This window comes from Seriola lalandi, unplaced genomic scaffold, assembly GCF_002814215.2.
Source record: "Seriola lalandi dorsalis isolate HSWRI2012SDOR001 ecotype SW California unplaced genomic scaffold, Sedor1 jcf7180002054885, whole genome shotgun sequence".
NCBI lineage: Eukaryota > Metazoa > Chordata > Actinopteri > Carangiformes > Carangidae > Seriola > Seriola lalandi.
This window is the reverse complement of record NW_019525437.1, coordinates 779184-799583: the sequence shown is the minus strand read 5'-3', so window position 1 is coordinate 799583 and position 20400 is coordinate 779184. Positions and strand designations below refer to the sequence as shown.

The following is a 20400-nucleotide window of genomic DNA, read 5'->3' as shown; positions in this document are numbered from 1 at the left end:
GGCAGGCAGGCAGGCAGGCAGCAGCTTGGCTCAGAGCTTGTGTACCATGTAGTGGCAGAATCTCAGCAGGTCACAAAACAGCAATCATTTGTCAGTGTCAGGCCTCCACAGAGTCTGACTGGTGTTAACCTGCTGACCTATAACAGCCCGTTAATGAGCTGCATGTCCTGTGGACGGACGCATGGTTTTCACACTGACATCTGAATAGTCAACTGTTCTCTCCTCCCGCTGCTTCCTGACCCACATCCTTCAAACTGCCCTTCATCTGCCTTCTGTATTAACATATTACCTCCTGTGCATGCGTGCGTGCGTGCGTGTGTGTGTGTATGTGTGTGTCTTCAGGGTCTGCAGAAGCCCTGTCTGGAGGAGATCAAGCACGCCCAAAATGCCATCTTCAGTCCCTCCATGTTTGGCTCCTCCCTGGAGGAGGTGATGGCGCTGCAGAAGGAGCGGTATCCAGACCGGCAGCTGCCCTGGGTGCAGACTCGCCTCTCTGAGGAGGTTCTGGGTCTCAATGGAGACCAGACCGAAGGCATCTTCAGGTGAGAGAGAGGAGGCAGCAGAGTGGACTATGAACAGAACAGAGTGGGCTGCAGAGGATGAAGATAATGCTGGTCTTCACTTGGAAATCAGTTCAGAATTGGAAAGTGATTTAATTTAGCTGTTGAGGCCTTAATTAATGACCATGGTGAGTGTGAAGGACACTCACCTTGAATTCAAACTTCAGGTTTTCTTTACCTCAGTCTTAAATGTCAGGAATCACTTAACGTCAGTTAAGCACAGAAGACCTTAGCAACCAACAACTTAGGAAAATAACTTAAGGTACCTCTGATTGAGCTTAACCACAACATGTCTGAGTTAATGGTGATAAATGAAGAAGATGAACATCCCAACAAGAGTTTTCTGCCATCAGAAGAACCTGATGGACCCTCAACGACCAGGAACTGATTCTGCTCTATAGATTTGATCAGCAGTCAGTTTATGATTTGTCTGATTGTCTACAGTTGGAAAACTCCACTTCCCTCAGCTGTGCTCTTCCAGCTCCTTTACATTTAATGATGTTCTGTGGTTTTATGCTTTCCAGTCAATTATTGGTGAAGTATTTCATGTACATCGATCAGCTGTTTGCCGTGTAATTCACTGAGTATCAGACAACCATCATGACAGAGCACTACACTTCTTTAATGTCATTTTTTAATACAAGTTAACTGGTATTACAAGCGCTAATGCCAGCAAACTAATGTTTTCCATGGAAACTGTCGAATTTTACTGCTGTAAAATCTCTTTCATTGCTGCAAATGCCTTAACGTTTTTCCTTCACGAAGGAAACCTTTTAAGTTATTCTGTGCAACAACCTTAAGTAACTCCCTCAGCTAAGGAGAAATTAAACCTTAAGTGTCAGACTTAAGTAGAAAACTTAAGGTGCTTCATGCAACGGGCCCCTGGTCTCTGGACTTCATCTGTTGTTCTGAACACATGGACTGAGATCCTACATGCTGGGAAACAGGCTGCTGCTCTGTGTGACAGAAACCACTTAGCTCCTTCACTGTCCAGCTGTTTGCAGGGGTTTAGGATTCACACAACTATGTGGAAACCTGCGAGTAAAGAAATACACAGAACTGGAGAATGAGAAGGGAGGGAAAGACAGGGGGCTGAAGTAACCTCATCATGTAACCTTTGACCTCCAGGGTGCCTGGGGACATAGACGAAGTCAATGCCCTGAAGCTGCAAGTGGATCAGTGGAAAATCCCCACAGGACTGGAAGACCCACACATCCCAGGTAAACACACACACACACACACACACACACACACACACACACACACACACACACACACAGACACACACACTGCTGCCATGTACAGGAGGTCGGCCTCATAAACACTAACTCCCTGTGTGTGTGTGTGTGTGTGTGTGTGTGTGTGTGTGTGTGTGTGTGTGTGTGTGTGTGTGTGTGTGTGTGTCTGTGTGTCCAGCGTCTCTGCTGAAGCTCTGGTACCGGGAGCTGGAGGAGCCACTGATCCCTCATGAGTTTTATGAGGAGTGTATCAGTCACTATGACAACCCAGAGGCAGCTGTCAACGTGGTGCTGGGTCTGCCACACATCAACAAACTGGTGCTCTGCTACCTCATCCGCTTCCTACAGGTAACAAACACACACACACACACAGATAAGGGGTGTGAAGTGGAACCTTAACTGCAACCCAAGAAAGAATTGAAAAAGAATTGAATTGAAAAAGCTTTAAAATATCTTAAATGTGACTTAAGTCAACCTTTAGAAAGCTCTGCTGTGTGTTGTGTTTGCAGGTATTTGCTCAGCCTGCCAATGTGACCATCACCAAAATGGATGTGAACAACCTGGCCATGGTCATGGCTCCCAACTGTCTGCGCTGCCAGTCCGACGACCCCAGGGTGATCTTTGAGAACACCCGCAAGGAGATGTCCTTCATCCGGGTGCTCATTCAGCGGCTGGACACCAGCTTCATGGATGGAATCCTATAGCCCCCCCACCACCACCACACACACACACACACACACACACACACACACACACACACACACACAGACCATCGATACTCTACACTCCCTATAACCCCCCCATGACAGGCCTCTACACTCTCCCCCAGCACAGGACCATCATACATACATCGCTGCTGCTGGGTGAAACCTTGTATCTCCAACATGTTTACTTCTCTGGAACTAACACAGTTGATTTGTTAGTTAGTTTGGGTTTGTCCACTTTGAGTTAAACCAGCTGTTTTTTTCTATTTCTGTAAATGTAGTCTTTTAACTAACACTTACATAAGAAACACTAGTATTGGAGTTACAAGGTTTTCATATGATAACAGTACTGTGTGTGCCTTCACATACATGAATAGACTCTCCACATACAGTCTGAAGGAATCAGCAGGGATCTCATCGTCTCATTGGATTCATGTTTCACTGGCACACTCAGAGGTTCAGATCAAATCAACCTGTATGTCCAAATAAACTGGTTTCTCTTTGTTTTCCCCTGCTAACACACACACACACACACACACACACACATCAGTACATGCACACGTGTACATACTAAGTCTTGCCCCATGATTTCACCTTCCGCAGATGCCATCACCAAACACAGAGCAAGAGTCCAGCTACAGGTGTTAAAGTCTCTCTTTCTCTCTCTCTCTCTCACACACACACACACACACACACACACACACTGGCTGAGCAACACATCCATAGGGTTCAAAACCAGACTTTCATCAGATACATGGCCTAACTGCAACAGTCCATCAGTATTTTATTAGATCAGGTTGCCCCTGCTTAGATGTATGGCTCAGACACCAGGTTGAAAGGTGAAGCTCTCACAATGTTTGACACTGCCACAACTCTGTACTCCCGCATGTGTGATCCTGATAGCAGACGTGTGCTGTTTCCACAGGACAGAACATTTCATTCTGTTGGTCAGATGTTTTCTGTCAGGCAGTGATAAGGTGACAGCTCTGTTGAGCACTGAGTGAGGAGAACATGGACACTGAATCACCCATAGTTTGACCTCAAGGTGAATGTAGACACATAATTATAGAAAATATAGACATTCTACACATTTTAAAGGAGCTATTTGTAAGTTTCTTATTGCTACATAGCTAACGTTGGCATTAACAGTTGTTTACTTACCAGTCTGGAAGAAATGTGACTTCAGCATCAAACTTCATTCCTTACTCAACAGTTGTCTCCAGAGGTGGAAAGCAACCATCTTGTTTTGCTTCTATTTTTATCACTTCTTTTCTTCTGCTGAAGTTGGCAAGCTAACCAGCTAGCTCCATTATTATACCCTTGTTTTGTGACGGATGAAGCTCTTGCTAAGACTGCTACGTAAATAGCTGTTAATGCTAACACTGGCAATGTGTCTATATCAAAACTTACAAATAGCTTCTTTAAGTATGAAGTGAATACAACACACTGAACTCATTTTAACTTCAATTTAATTTACGAAAGTCTAATATTTCCTCTTGCCTGCTGAACAGTAGTCACCTCTTCCAGCTGCAGTTCAGCCACGAAGCTCAACTTAAATGAATAATTTTCAGTTGGTTCATCCATCTGTTCATTTTCCATGTCACAATGATTTAATTAATTATATTATTAGGAATTATTATTATAAATTGCTGAGTAATAACCTAGTGAAAACTTTCAACAGTACCATGGTGAAACAGCTATTAAATAACTTTTTGTGTGACTTGGTGAGTCCTGCAGAAACCCTGTTCTTAGATGTGTGCATACTAACGCCTGTAACATACGACATAAAGACTGCTAACATTGCAGGTACTGTCCACATCTAACAGAATTAATCTGGACTGAGCTACACACTGCTGTTTATGTATAGGATTCATGCTAACAGTTAGCATACAGTACGCTGACTGTCAGCAGTGTTATCAGGCACATTGCTAAAACTTGTCTGATCATGTGAAGAAACATTATGAGCTGCTGAGTGAGAGACACTCATTAGTCTCCCATGTAGCAAAAAATGTCATTGAAGCTTTCAGGTGCATCTAAATAAAGTCATTACTAATACAACACCAATACAACCAGTACAGGTGATTAAAAATAAATTGGTCTTACACTTTAACAGACTTGACAGTAGCTCTATGCTAACACTTGAACAGCAGCCACTGCCACCACAAGTGACAACTATGAATTAATTGTGGATGCTAGACCAGTGGTTCCCAACCTTTTCCAACTCATGGCCCACTTGAAAATCTTAAAAATGTTGGCGGCCCACATCTGACCCCATAACAGTAAAGAGGATAAGTAACTTTTTTAAACAAAAAGCAATGTTCTCAGATCACTTTTTATTTTAATGATGACGATGAAACATCCAGGACTGAACTGAAGCAGTGGAAGGGGTTTTGATGTCCATGTTCTCATCAGTCATCGCAGATGTGGGCAGTCATGTGACATGTGAAGCCAACCAGAGCTAATGATTTTGAAGTGTTGACTTCCTCCTTCTTGGCTGAACTGATCCAGTGAAGCCTTGGCTCCATGACAGATGACTGCGTGTCCCTGGTTGTAACATGTAAACGGATGATGAGGTGATCTTGCTGAAATCTGGTGCCAGTGTTCGAGGCCGTCGCTCCAGCTGTCGACCACAGCCCTCCTGAGCATGAGCCACAGATACCAGAGGAGGGCCGATAGCAGCACTGCCAGTTAGCATGCTCGTACTTCCTTGGAGGGATTTGAGAAGTGCCACCCCCCCCACCCCAGCCCCATCCTCCTACCCCAACTGACACCACAGAGCAACAGTTCACCACCACCACTGAGCCCCAACAGGCCTTTCTGCTCACTAATGATTTGTGAATGTGATTCGTCTGCGTGCTCGTCTGTCTTCCTGTCCGTCATTGTTTACAAACTGTAGTCGTCTTTTACATTCATATGGTCTCCGTCTATGAGCAAGTACTGTTGTTGATTGAGTTCATCTGAGATTTTGCTGTATTTAACAGAATTTCTATGTTTTTTAACCCATTCTTTTTATATGATTTAATTTATTTATATTTATTTGAGATTTGAATGCCTTCTTGCGATATTGTACTGTAGGCTCCGGTGTTTTTGTTACGACACATGAGCATATGTATGTGTGTGATTGAGTGTGTAGTTTTCAGTGTAGTAGGGCACATACGTGTTGATGTACAGTACGACTGTGTGAACCATTCTGACTCATTTGAGTTTTTTTTTGTGACACGACTTAAAGGATGATTGTGAGACACGCACATGGACCATCCTGGAGAAACAATGACTTCCATCTCAAAGGTCCTGATGACACTCAGCCTCACAGTTCATCTCTGGCTGATTGAACTGTCTTCATGGAGAGGCTATGATGAGTGTCACTATGTGTAATGTGCAGCTCACTCACTCCTAACATACACACTCCAGATAGAAAACGTGTATATTGACACTGTACAGACTATGTAAAAATAAGTATATACAGAAACATGCGAGGAAAAGCACCATATGTGACAGTGGAAATTGCTGTGGAAATTAATGTAACAGGGTGGGGGGTTGTTTCATTTTCTTTTCTTTCTTTTTTTTTAAGTCTTGTTAAAATGTAAATTTTCCTCACACTGATAGAGATCTACAAGTGACAATTCAAACCCATCTCTGAACAGTCCATTCAGGCTTCACCCATCATATATCCAAGTACCAGAAAGTGTTTTAAGCCCTGATATCTGTAACTGACTGTAACTGTAGGTCTGACTCATATCCACAGAGAAGTGGTTTGTCTGGAGGAGCAGTTTCACTTTTTAAGGCTCTGAGAAAAATGAGATTCCTTCATGTGTCATTGAGATGATGGGCTGCAGAAGTGAGCATCATCTCTAAACCATGAGCTCATCCACCCCTAATATTCAAGCTAGCAGCTAGATGCAAGAAAAACATGTCCGACTGGTAAACAGAACAGATTGTTTCACCAATTACATCTCACATTTTGTGAAGAGCTTGCTATTGCTACATAGCTAACGTTAGCATTAACAGCTGTTTATTGACCAGTCTAGAACAGACTGAGTTCAGAACATTGAGAGTTCAGCATCACCCACATTTTTATATGAAAACAAATAACAGAGCTCACTTCTAAAATGAAGAATATGCCCTTCATGCCTGTTTGGTCACTTTACCTACTTTTGCACCCACAACTAACTTATAGCTGTCGGAAGAAGGCGTCATTGTCGTGTTGCTGGTTTGTGAAAATTATAAAAATTGTCAGTCTGAGTTTCACATTGTTTATTGATCAGACAAACACTTTGTTTAAGGCAGACTGACATCTTTACGCACATTCATTTCAGTTTGTATCTGCGCATCCAGTAATATGGCAGATTTTGAACATATTTCGGTTACCTTAGCTTTGCTAATTTTATCTTGGCAGGGGGAAACTGCTTATTTAGCTTTACCAAAACTGATACACCTTCCACTAACTCCACCGCTGTCTTATTTCACACCTGTAGAAACAGAGGTCTGAAAATGGTTTGAGCAGCAGTTCATAAATGTTCATTGCCCTTGTCGTGGGGTTGCCAGGTTTGAACACTGTCCCAATTCTACACTAAGTGATGGCCAGCTTATTTACTACCGAGATACAATGCGTCAGCTACACTAGCTACCAATTTGCTTGCCATCCTCTGATATGTGGAACATGGCATCCTGCTGTTTTCATATTACAATGATCAGAATATTTTTATTGTTATGCAGATGAGCTCATCTGTTCAGTCAGCCAATCATGTCTCAGAGACATTTCCCCAATTAAACTGTCAAACTCACTCACATACTGACAAACAGACTTCTTTGTGAGGTATGAGTGTAGGCAAACGTTTTCATTTTACTTCCTGTGTAACCACTTAGTAAAGGAGACGCCTCGGAGAGAGGCAGCCCAGACTGACATGTTGCAGCGTGTATGAGTGTGTGTTTGTGAGAGTGTCTTTGTTTTATGTAAGTGATGGTTGTAGATAGACCCAGCAAATCAACCAATTAGCATGCAAACATTGGGTCTCCATTCTCTCCAACTTGAATTTACTAAAACGTGAGAATATACAAGGAAAACAAACTGAATTTACAGAAAAGAAGTGTTACAGTATTTAGCATTAAACATCCACTAAGAAAATGATTGAGCTCTTTTTAATCCGTTTTTTCTACTTGATTCCTACTAATGATGAATTGGTCGTCAGTGTAGATGCTGTTCGTCTAATGTAAAGAAAATGATAACGAAGAGAAGGTGTGAGACAGCTGCTGTGAAACTGCTCTTCACCTCAACATCAACCCTCCAGCTTTTTCAGTTGTATCTTAACGTCCACTGTCACTGCTGTCCGAAAGACGACTGGAAGTGTAACGGACGTTGGTTTAATAAATGATTCAAATGTCAAACTAACACCAGATGCTTTTATTGTCCAACTGCGTACAAGAGCAAAAATTAAATGTTACATTTAATAAATGTACTGTACATAGCAGGAATGAAATGTCACACTACTAATTACAAATCAAAATTACCTGTGTTCCATAACAATAAAAACATTTGATTACAGGAGAAAAACAGAATAAATATCTGAGAACATGTAGAACCAGTCAAGTGACTCATGGTTCCACAGGTTTTTATGAGGTTTTCCTGAACTGAAAACCTGTCACTGCATCAGTGAAACTGTCTGACCTGAACTCAAACTGACCACAGTTGCTCTCCTCTATCAAAGACTAATTTACAAAGTTAACATACGGCACCAACTTTTTACAGCCCGTTACTTCTGCAGAGTCAGAGCAGATGTTTCTTGTTCACATGTTACTGATGTGGTCAACCATTGTGTCGGTGGATTTCCATCCCCCAACCTGCAGAACACAGAATGGACGGAGTGTGTTCAGTGCAGCGTTCCATGTGTCAGGGTCTCGATCACCTGGGTTCTTCCTGAGGTCAAGGGTCAGTCGGTGCGGAGGACGATGTGTCCTCAGTTTCCCGGCGAACTCGAGCAGCTCAGCAGGCTGAATGAAGTTAGAGCTGTTCAGGACAAAAGGCAGCACATGGAAATCATCATATAATGTCTAATAAATAAAACCTTACAACAACAACAATAATAATAGTGATAGTAAACTTTATGTGTGTAGCATCTGTCATATTACACAGGTTACCAGCGGTGAAAATCCTGCATTCAAATTGTCACTAGTACAGAAGTATTATCAGTGTTATATATATGATATTACTGGTATATTTTTACTAATACATAACCATGTAAGCAGCATTTTAATGTTGTACATGACCCAGGTGGAGCTAAGCTTTAACAATGGATCATATTTTATAAGCTGATCATATCATTTATGTAAAACCTTAAATTTGCAAAGTAACTAACTGTAAAATAAAACTACAGTATGAAGTAGACATGATAAAGTGGTATGTTAGTCATCAGGGAACCAGGAAACAAGGCTGAGGCGTCTCTCTGCATCAGCATTTTCATTACATTTTTATATACGTACAGTGAAATTAAGATTCAATGAGGACTAAAAAAAACAGTAATGAAAATGAGGAAAAAGTACAGGTCAGGAGTATTTTCACATGAGATCTGAGGTATGACTTCACACTATGTGACTGCTTTTGATAGCTTCTATATCATTTCTTAATAGCTGTGAGTTTAGTGACAGTGGGAGGAATAAGTCTTGATCACATGGGGTGTGTTGATGTGGAATTTGCACAGTTGCTGTGATCAGTTGACTTTGTTGGGATGGTGCTGCTACAAGCTAAATATTTCTTAGATAATGCTAGGCAGTTTTTAGTACATTTTTCTATCGGAATAACAATATCAGGGAATTAAATATGTCCTGTGCATTTTCAGTTCATCTGAAATGTGTGTACTTTTTATTTTTAAATTCTGCATTCATCATTGGAAATGTGATTCTTTTTAGATACATAGTGTACATGCTTTATTCAAGAATTCAACACTGAATAACAGATACAATACACATATGCTAACATTTCAGTCTCATCATCATGAAGAGTATTTTAAGCTTGAGGTCAGGAGCCCATTTCTCCTAATGACTCCCTGTTTGTGAAAAGTGATCATCAGCAGCTCTCACCTGATGTCCAGTCGTTTCACCAAGCTTGGTGACGATCCTGAGAACAGCTCTGCCAGCACACTCACGTTCTTGGCTGTTGACACAGATTATTCATCAGTTAAGAGACACACGTCGCATGAAACTGACTGTGTGTGAATCAAAAAGAAATTTTTCTGTTGAGACTCTTTAAAACTTGCATTCATTGATATTTTGGCAAGAGAAACAAGCCGTGCTACAACACAACATATTGAAGCCATTCAAGTGGACACGGTAAACGTGTTAGCAGGAGTCATGTTCACCTGAGGAAGCTAAGCTCAGTATTCACTCTCCTTTAGCTGCTAAATGAACCATCATGCTAGCGAGTCGCTATCTTTGTGTGTCTGCTGTCAATTGTTTGACAGATAATGTACGGTGGGTTTATTTATTAGAGGCTTTTCACTGAGAAAGGCTGATGGCTGTGGTGTGAAGATGACAAACATCCAGAAGGAGTTAGCTCATCACAGGACGAGACAACAGCCACAGTTTATATCAGTTTCTCGACTCTAAGTCACTTCTCTGTTTTACTAATAGGTCATAAAATTTCATTTTAATGACATCATGTCATAACATATTTATAATAGAAAATGTAGCAGGTAAGCTGTGTGCATTATTGTCATTAGTGTTGTGGTTTATACAACCTTAGTTGTAAACATGTTTATTTCATGAATTAAGTAGAAAACAATGTAACACATTCAGGGAAGAATAAAGTTTATTCCACACCGACAAACATACTAATATATTTTATAGTTACTTAGAATAAAGAATTGACCAGTGTTTTAAGATACACCAGTACACAACAGTCAACATAACATGACTGTAGAGGTTGTAATAACCACAGTGAGCTGAGAGGGTGTTACTGATGAAGGATGGATGAATCATCATTAGTAATAGTGCGCAGCCAGACAATGATCGGGAAACTACATGTTTTCTACCCAGGCTTCACATGGTGGGACTGTCACTCTGAAAAACAGACGACCACCACCACCACAGACTTTTCATTCAGAGCAACATTATTTATAGGGACGTAATAGTCCAGCCTGAGCAGCACTTGACAACAGTAAAGCTGTTGAGTAAAAACAGAAATTAAATCTCATCCCAAAAGAGTGAAAAGCAAATTTTACTGTGCCTGACATCAGACCCATCATCTGCTCTACATTATTAGAAAAATCCTTGATCAGATTTCTTCTTATTTTTTTAAACAACTAATTGATCACTTGCTTTCAACATGCTTACAGACCTGGTTTCTCCACTGCTCCAGTCCAGGTGAGTAATCAATGACTTGAAGACCCAAAGTAAAGTAGCAGGAACTGTAGTCATAGATTTTAGTTCATTGCACAGGGGGCCTGCCTCTGTTGTATGTTGATGTATGCTGCTGATCGCTGTACATTACAGCATGTAAATATATATATATATATATATGTATATATATATATATATATATATATATATATATGTATGAGGCAATTTAAGTCTAACAAGTTGATAGACGTACTGACTGTTTTACCAGTAGAACGGAGCAAAAACCTTTGTACATTCTTCGGATGAAATAAAAGTAGCAGTACATAGACATTAAAGATGAGCCTTTCTTCAGATGTCTGTTTGCAGCAGGGGCTGGATTCACTTCTCTTTCCTTTAACAATCAACGAGGTATGTAATTTGCTCAGAAGCGGCAAAACATTTGCAAATAGCTGTATGAACTTCAAGTGAAATTTAGATAATGTTTTTGCACAGAATGAGGACTGTGGAATTAGACCCCCATCTTACAATGGTGTGGCACTATGGGGAGGGAGGAGGAGTGATTACAGCAACCAATAACTCTGCACACATGGCATGTAATAGTTATATCAAGATAGAACTGCTCCCACAACCCGTAGGATAAGGATCTGTCATCATTCTTCATCTGATTATCATCACTTATCAGCTCAGGATCATATTCAATGATACATTTGATATGTATGAATGAGAAACTTTAGATCATTTTGATCTGAATACATACTGTAGATCGTAAACCACAGCTGGCTTAACCCTGCTTGGACCAAGAAGCAGTTTTGGTCCTGATGTAACCCTGAATCAAATCCTGTTGAGGCACAGATGTGAGGATGAGCTTACCGAGCCGGTTCTGAGCCAGGCTGAGTGTGTGGAGAGAAGGCACTGACTTCACAGCAGCCACCAACTGCTGCAAACTCTCTTGCTTGTCACTCCACCTCTCAAGAAGGCGGCAGTCATTGCACCACAGCTCTGAGAGAGGGAGAGGAGAAAGAAAAAATCATTCCTGAAGCTGAAACCAACTGTGGACTAAGACCAGTTCTGTCCAGTACTGTTTCAATGTCATGGAGGAAATCAGTCTACTTAGCTTTTATCATGGATCATCCTCCTTTTCTTACCTTCCAACTTGCAATGCATCAGGAGATTCAGGATCTCAGGAAGACAATCAGACAGCTTCATGTCTTCCAAGTTGAGACTCCTCAAGTTGTGATTTGACTCTAAAAGTTGATCACATGTCATTAACTTCATGGTACATTTGTGTTAGAGCTAGACCAGGGCTGCACAATTAATCGAAATATATTTGAAATCACAATATGACCAAATGCAACATTCAAATCACAGGAGCTGTTGTGCATTGTCTGCACCATAAACATTGTGGTGCTACAGAGACGATCTGGCCTACAAATCACATTCTCCAGATGTAAAGTTTGGTACAAGACCCACAAAAATCACTATATCATCACATAAAAAATGATGAAACATTCCAACTGAAAGAATTGCAATATGTTTTTCTTTTTCCATATCGTGCAGCCCTAAGCTAGACTGATGAATCGTCCAGGCTGTCTGAGGGCTGGGCAGAAACTGCACAGAGATGCTCAATGTGTTTGTAAATATCATTTAGAAACACTGTCAGCATTACATCTGTAAAACATCCCACTCGGGATAAAATAAATAAATAAAGAGATCCAAACAAACAAAGAGTTTGTTTGTTAATCAGTGTTTTCCACCAGTGCATACAATGTCCAGCTGGGTGAAAATAGTAGCCAGACAGCTTTTTTTTTTTTTAGCTTGATTGTAACAATAAGGTGTTAGCTGCTGAGCTGGCGTGCCTGTGACTGTGGACATATCGCATTCTACATGTTCATATTTAACAGGGCTATTGATAAAATTTAGATTTTTTATTTGCAAATGTTTTATTGCACTTACTTACAGTAACTACAAGCGTAGTTCACATCAACTTGGGTAATCTTCAGGTTATTTGTTTCACGTCACGGCACACTTTTTGTGCAGCTCTGACACACTCACAGAGCAGGGGCAGAGAGATTCTGCAGACTACATGCAGAGTTGAGGAGAAATACGCGTTTTTTGGTTTTTTTTTCTCGTTTCAAAAACAAGCGGACCTGATTAAAACGGTAAAAACACAATAACTCAGTAATTCTATATTTTTATAATCAACAAAGAGCAGAAATAGTGTTAGTCCATCTCAATACTTTCTGATCCGAGCCCATTGGTTCCATAACTCTTTAATAACAACTCACAATCATAGTAAATGTTTGTTCTCAGAGGCATTCCATCAATCAGCTGTCACTGTAGTGTTACTCAACCAGGAGGAAATAGTGCATCTGTTGGGGACTACTTTCAGCTGTGGATTAATTTACTATAGTGAATATTTTTGGCAACACACTGAGTCAAAATAAACTGTAGTGTGGGTGTTCATGATAGTCTCACATATGCATACCTATCCTCAGAGCCCATTATCTTTCAGCTATAGGGAAGAAACGTTCTGGCTTGCTTGCATTTCTTTAACCTCCTAAGACCCGCACTCTTGCATGGCGTGCATTTTTAATTTCTCTTTGCCATTTAGGTTGATTGGGACCTGAGAAAAATGATGTCCACATATGAGGACATTAGTTTTAAATTTCTATTACTGAGTGGCAGTATAATATCCTCATATGTGGTCACCAGGCCCTTGTTGAGAAAAAGTTAGTATTGTGGTCTAGAGAACCCAAAATGTGAGGTCCACATATGTGGACGCCAGGTCCTAGGAGGTTAATATACTTAAAAACGTATATGAACACCTACAGCCTACATCCAGTGAGTCAGAATATTTTCCTGGTAATGAAGGAGCAACAGCGTGGCTAATTAGTTGTTTTTAATAATTTTTGGACAACAATGTAGCTCTATGGCACAGAGGACACACACAATACTTCAGATCAGCTGATTGATGGTTTGGGTCTTTTCATGTAATTAGTTGACAATAAGAAAAATATATACTAGGAGTGTAACAGTACGCAAAAGTCACAATTCAGTACATAACTCGGTTTTGAATTCACAGTTTTCAGTACAGTAGAAAAAAATGTTACTTTCAATTCATTATGAATTTAACTTGTAACCATTAACATGTAATCTTGTAAACTTGTAACCCAGTAGCAAACTGGTCAGAATTTCAACTTGGATTACTTTTGTTTCTTGAACACAACAAATACACATAAAGTGCATTAAAGTGCAGCATGTAGAAAATTGTTGATATATTCTATTTATTCTCATGAGAGAGAGAGGATGACATGCAGCAAAGGCCACAAGTCGGATTCCTGGGCCGAGCTCCACCAGGTGAGACACCAGGCACCCCAGAAAGGGCAGATCTACTGGCATTATCATTGTCTCCTGAAAAAACCCTCTCGCTTGTTGTATAAATTTATTCACTAACATGTTGTAGACTGACCATCAAAACACAAAATGTTATTTAACAGAAATAGTTTCATTCCTCATTTCATTTTTTCTTTTCATTGCCATGTTACACTGAATATTTATTCATTCATTTCTACTTGTTTTATTGACTTTGATCCACTTGCTTTGTGTTGAGCTTCGAGACAGCCATGACACCTTACCTGAGAGAGTGGTGAGGAGGTGGCTGAGCGAGGAACCAGTTGGTAATCTCATCCCGGCGATGTGAAGAGAGCTTAGCTTTGGGGAGCGTCTCAGCACAGATGTGATGAACTGCAGATCTGTTTGGAGCTCAGCAACTTTGACTGTGAGTTTCTCCAGGGGCAGCTCTGCTGAGAAAAGATCAGGAAACATGTAGATTTTAATCAACTACACTGCCGTGGTATTAATTCATGCAGTATGCAGCTTGTCTGACCTGAGGGTTTGTTTTGTCTGATTGAGATGTTACACTCTGCGCGACTTCTTGACACACAATCGACCTTTTAAAGCAGAAATCAGATGACCATGAGAAAAATGCTGGGACCAAACGAGGCCTTGTCATGTCACACCCATATCTGTGAGGTGCTGATCATGTCAACCAATCTGATATTCAGCATTTTTACAATTACCCAAATCATTATTTTTTTAACTAAATCGATTTAAAAATGCATTACTTTAGCTCTGATTCAGCTGCCTTTCCCTGTCAGTAGTCACGACTCTTTGGTCTCGAGGACTGATCCACCCACTTCACCGTCTGACTGGTTAAACACTACAAGCGGTCGCCTATCAACGCTGAAGGCTGCTGTGTACACAGACCATGGGCACAGAGTGGAACAGCTCCAGTGACCGAGCAGAGCTGTGTGTTGAAAGGTAAAGCAGCAGATATTGCCAAAATTACAAAAACACCACCCTCTCAGGAGAGAGAAACCATCATTAACTGCTAATCTAAAGTAACTAGCAGATCTGAATAGATTTACGGAGCGATTAAAAGTAAAGTAAGGTTTGGACATGGACACAGGCAAACAGCACACACACATTTGTGTCTCCATCCCCAGAGGATATCACATGGTCTTACATTCACTCCCTGGAGACCTACTTTAACATTACCCATAACTACTACCCAACCCTAACCCTAACTTACCATAACTTTAAAAGATGTCTTTAAAATGTAATGATCTAAATCATGTTGATTTGCTTTTTGTCTGCATAAAGAAAACAAGTCCCAATAATGAGAGTGTAAACAGATTTAGGTCCCTACAACATGAGTAAAACCTGGACCACACACATGCATCCATTTTTACGATATACGTGGGGACCTGTCCCCCTTACCCTAGCCTTTATCTCATAACTGAATGCCTGACCCTACACCCAAGCCTTAACCCTCAAACAACCATTTAAACTTGTGGCCTGGGATTTTGGTAAATGTGCATGTATTGGTCAGAACTCTTCAATAACTAGATGTAAAAATAATTTTAGGTTACAGTATGTGTTTCTATGTTAACAATACACAGTTATAATATACTCCAATATACTGTAATCTGATTGTTTAACTCCTCAAAGATCAACATTGACATTGGCTTGAAAAATCCTTTCTTGGTCGAGCTCTAGTGTCTACCCTTAGTTTCTAATGACAGTTTCCTGCTACTACTTAAAGAGATAAAGAAGAAGAAGAACTAAAGAATATAAACAGCTTGAACATTAAATGACACTATTTTATAACACTGAGACTAGTGTCCTTCCAACTACTACAGGATTTGTTTCTTATAGCTGGACTGGTTCAAGAACCTTGTGTTTCAATAGGTACAATACACTTTTGGTCCTGCTCATTTCAAATGTTTACTTTACTTTGGTAGAAGCTTCACAGCACCTGACATGTCTGACTCAGCAATCCTGGGATGATGGGGTAAGAAGTGTGGTCCCAAGGCTACACTTTGGATCTCTACATGCAGGGACGTCACCTTGGGGCTTGCATCAAGCAGGATCTCTGTGAGTTTGGTGTAAGGCAGGACGCCGATGTTGAGATCAGTGAGGGAGCTGCGGCAGCTCTCAGACAGCTGCTTCAGGGCTCTGGCCAGGCCCAACACATCAGCATCCCTGAAGGTTGCTAGATAAACCAACAAAAACAGATCACTGCTACACAACTGAACAAACGTGTCATTTGGGGGTAATAATTTTATATTTCATTTTTGTCAACTGATTCTATGGATCCAATACAATAATACTGTTTACAGATGCCATGTACCCCTTAGAGTTTTTCGACAGTTCAGTGTCAAACACTACCCTCAGACTGTTTCACTCTGCAGAAAACTGATGTTCTTTAACACACACACACGGAGTGGAAATCTGAGTGGCTCATTACAGGCCGACAGTCAAGGGTGTCCTGTGGAGTGACCTTTTTTGACCTTTAATTCAGCAATTATGCAGTTTTTGGGTGCTTGTTTTGTTTCTAAAGCACAAGCACACAAGAACTCCTAAATGCAGACAAGTGATACATATTCATGGTTTCACACCCGACCACTACAGGAGGGGGTACCAAGCTAAGTGTTTTATGAGGGAGGAAATGTATTAAGCATGTTTGTAAGACTTAATACACAATATACACACAGGGCACGTTTAATTGTCAACTGTGAACTGAGCTAGAGGCACTTCTTAAACTAGCACAGATTCATTATACCAAGACCAAAATGACCCCTGAACCCCCCCACCCCCAAACCTACTGGCACATTAACTAACAAACTTACAGAAGCTGTGAAGAGTTAGAGAGCGAAGGCAGAAAAATGTAGGCAGGGCAGAGGTCAGCTCTCTGAGAGAGTTGGACCCACAATGTCTGATCTTCAGACGATCAATCTGTCCCCATGGACAAGAACCTGCTGAGGGACCACCACATGGAGTGAAGGTTTGACAGAGAACCTGTGGGTCCACAGTAAAGTGTGTATTTCCGGATTCCTCCTCCACAGTCCGAGAATCCAACTTGAAGCGTTTGCACGGGGGGGCTTGTTCATCCTCATTTTTTGAAGCCCTGGTCTCAAGACCTGGACTACAACTGGCCCCGTCTGCACTGGCTGAAGCTGCGTGTGAAATACAGCTTTCCTTTTTGCTGTGCATGAGATTCTTCAGCTTTGGATTTACATACTGAGATCCCCTTCCATGTAGGAGCCATGCCAGTGTGATGGGACAGTCCGCATCTATGACCATTTCTTTAGCCACCCCATGGTCTACCAGGCGATGGAGAACATACAGAGCAGGTTTTGTGTTGCTCTTTGATAGATCAAAGGACTGTGGTACACCAACACTCCTGATACGTTTCTCCAGGAGGTTCAGAAGAGGCCGCTGCTCAGCTGTTAAACTTTGAAGGCGCAAACTTGTAATGAGTAAAAAATGTTTGATACATTTAGCTGCAGACCACATGAAGGATGGTGTGTTTAAATTTAAGCTGTTTCTATTGACAAAGGGGTTTCTGAAGCCATGAAATACAAGTGTAAAAAGCATTCTCATAACTTCATGTTTGGCCTCTTCTTCTGTGGGAAAGTCAGCTGCCTGAAATGTAACACAGGACACATATCACACATGGATTCTAAATGTTACTGTACATGAAACTCTATTAAAAGAGGTGTTACACCCACACGGCTAGGTCCGCAAAGGTCCTTCAGGACTGTAGCCCATCCAGAATGAGTTGATATCCCTGAGACAAGCCAAACAAAAGTTAGATGAAATTGAAACATAATTATGTATTCCTCTGATCAAATCAAAGGTATGGTCTATGAACAAAGCAAAAATACAGAACACCACGTTTGCAATCCAGCTATAGTTCTTACCTCTCTGATTTAGCTCAGGTTGGATCTCATCCAACTGACACACAGTCAAATGAGGAAGAAGCTCCTTAATAAGAGGCACTGGAAGATCTAAGTTGTGACAGATAATTTAGGACATTAACTCCCTAAGCATCAATGAGTAACGGTTGAAATAAAACCATACAAATAAAAACCCCAATATGTCTACTATGAGTGGGTGCTATAACACTGGAAAACAAAAACAAATGTGACTTGGAACTGACAATAATCCATATAAGAAGCCAGCCTCTCAATCGTTTGTAAAATATCTAGGCTAAGACTGGACGATTAGCTTTAATTGTCAATTGTGTCATTTATATTAAATTCACACTTTTGATACCTTAGGGAAATGCTCTTGAATTAATGGTATTGTGAAATGTTATTTAGGAATATTTACTTAAATATATGGCCATAAACTTGAAACTATACTATATAACTATACTAAACTATATTATTAAAGGGGGTTCAGCGCTGGTATGTCTCCAATTATGCGATAAGTGACGTTAGGTCCATGTTAGCTTCTGCTAACAATTAAAAGTTAGCCTAAGTCCTGTTCGAAGTATTAGCTCTTCGTGATCTCCAATTCTATGTAACGTTACAGTAACATAAACGTAAATAATAAAATACGTACCAAGAACAGCCTCCATGCCCAGGGCAGCAAAATGTTCCCTGACAGCGTGGAAACAGAACTGCTTCAGACATATCTCCTTCGGGTTTGTTTGGTGTGTTTCGTGGGCAGTTTCGCGCATTGTTTAGCATTAATGTGGTTCTCATTTAATTAGGATGCCAAGACAAACCAATTTACAGCAAACAGCACCGCTTCCATCCGTATCGTTGATTCAGTGGTGCTTGGTCTCCTCTGAGGTCTTTCTTCCTTTACGGGGGACGGCAGTTGGCAACTGCAGAAATGGCGCATTACCGCCACCAACTGGTAAGTTATTCTTCTTCTTCAGGGTTAATGGCGGGCTACAAACCAACGTAAAAGGTGCAGACCGCCACCCACTGTACCTTGACTATACCATAGTCTGTAACTTCCGTTTATAAAGAGATTATATTCTCAATAGTTGCTTGCAAATATTTAAAAATAAGTCTTCAATTGCGACTGGCTTTTCATCGGTTAAAAATCTTCTTGAAATTTTATTTTATAATCCAATAGGACTATAAATCATAATGTAATATGAAATATAATATATTAAATCAATATTAATGTCATATCATATTTATATAAATATCAATATAAAACATGTAATGACATTTTACTAAAAGAATCTGTGAATTTGCCTGTGTTCTGCTTAAACCATGTATACAATATTATCATATGTCTTATAATAATGATGATAATATCAAGTTTATCATTACATAGATTTTTCATTCTCACAACATTTGCAGTGGTGGTAGCCTAACTGTGCGCATACATGTATTCTCATACAAACTCATACCTCTACACAAATGACCTACCCACCACCAAATCTCGCAAATTCATCTATGCAGATGACATCTGTCGGGCATTTCAAGCACCAGATTTTGATCAACTGGAACGGGTGCTCACTGAAGACCTTGCCAAACTGGACCAGTTCTGCAAAACCTGGCGCCTAAAGCCAAGCCCAGCAAAAGGAACAACCTGATCTGCAAGCTCGCTGGTGCAAAATGGGGGGCAGCAGCCTCCACACTGCGCACCTCAGCACTGGCCCTCGCATACTCTGCAGCTGAGTATTGTGCCCCTGTCTGGTCCAGGTCACCCCATACACACCATGTGGACACCCAGCTCAATACAACCATGAGAATCATAACTGGTACTATCCGCTTAACACCACTCCCCTGGCTTCCTGTCCTATCAAACATCCCCCCCCCCCACATATCCCGCGAGAAGCAGTCATTCACAAGATGCTTCAAAAGGTCAAAGACTCTCCCCATTTACCAATCCATGCTGACATCTACAACCCACCCACTGCTCGACTTCCATCTAGACGACCAATCTGGAAGAACATCCCACCAGCTGACTTCACCATCCAATTGGCTTGGAAAATGGAATGGGAGTCCAAGGAGGTCCCAAACAAACATCTGGTGCCAGACCCCAACCAACAGGTCCCCGGCACCAACCTCCGAAGGAGACAATGGTCCACGCTCAATCGCTTCAGGACTGGACATGGCCCCTGCTTGGCCAGCCTTCACAAATGGGGCAGTAGCCCCACCCCACTGTGTGCTTGTGGAGAGGAGCAAACCATGGAACACATCATAGAAGTTTGTCCTCTCAAAAGACTGAAAGGAGGATTAGTCACCCTCCATA

The 20400-nt window shown here is 41.1% G+C and overlaps 2 protein-coding genes across 4 annotated transcripts in view; one reads left to right on the top strand and one right to left on the bottom strand.

Annotated features, from left to right (window-relative positions):
* Positions 1–7891, top strand: part of arhgap39 (Rho GTPase activating protein 39) — an 84663-nt gene extending 76772 nt beyond the window's left edge. Inside the window, exons 8-11 of the mRNA XM_023428727.2 lie at positions 343–542; positions 1689–1780; positions 1977–2146; positions 2308–7891. Coding sequence (XP_023284495.1) covers positions 343–542; positions 1689–1780; positions 1977–2146; positions 2308–2502 — 657 coding nt within the window. The 3' untranslated portion in view covers positions 2503–7891. The remainder of the gene's footprint in view (positions 1–342; positions 543–1688; positions 1781–1976; positions 2147–2307) is intronic.
* lrrc41 (leucine rich repeat containing 41) lies at positions 7883–19006 on the bottom strand. 3 transcript variants are annotated; one of them, XM_023428918.2, is made up of 11 exons: positions 18745–19006; positions 18099–18185; positions 17907–17965; positions 17025–17820; positions 16242–16387; positions 14720–14783; positions 14469–14633; positions 11979–12077; positions 11704–11832; positions 9577–9649; positions 7883–8506 (listed from the first exon to the last, which is right to left on the bottom strand). In XM_023428918.2, exons 1-11 carry the CDS (start codon positions 18860–18862, stop codon positions 8287–8289), a joined length of 1956 nt encoding a protein of 651 aa, XP_023284686.1. In that variant the 5' UTR covers positions 18863–19006; the 3' UTR covers positions 7883–8286. The 3 variants fall into 3 exon arrangements, with proteins under 3 accessions (XP_023284686.1, XP_023284684.1, XP_023284685.1); XM_023428916.2 differs by lacking the exon at positions 14720–14783 and having other exon boundaries at positions 14469–14636; positions 16151–16387; XM_023428917.1 differs by lacking the exon at positions 14720–14783 and having other exon boundaries at positions 16151–16387; positions 18745–19005.
* Positions 19007–20400: the final 1394 nt, after the last annotated feature.

Coding starts and splice junctions, on each gene's coding strand:
- lrrc41 (XM_023428916.2), bottom strand. CDS start 18,862: ATGCGCGAAACTGCCCACGAAACACACCAAACAAACCCGAAGGAGATA. Junction 18,186..18,744: donor GGGCATGGAGGCTGTTCTTG/GTACGTATTTTA, acceptor GTCACAACTTAG/ATCTTCCAGTGCCTCTTATT. Junction 9,650..11,703: donor CCTGGCTCAGAACCGGCTCG/GTAAGCTCATCC, acceptor CTGTGTCAACAG/CCAAGAACGTGAGTGTGCTG.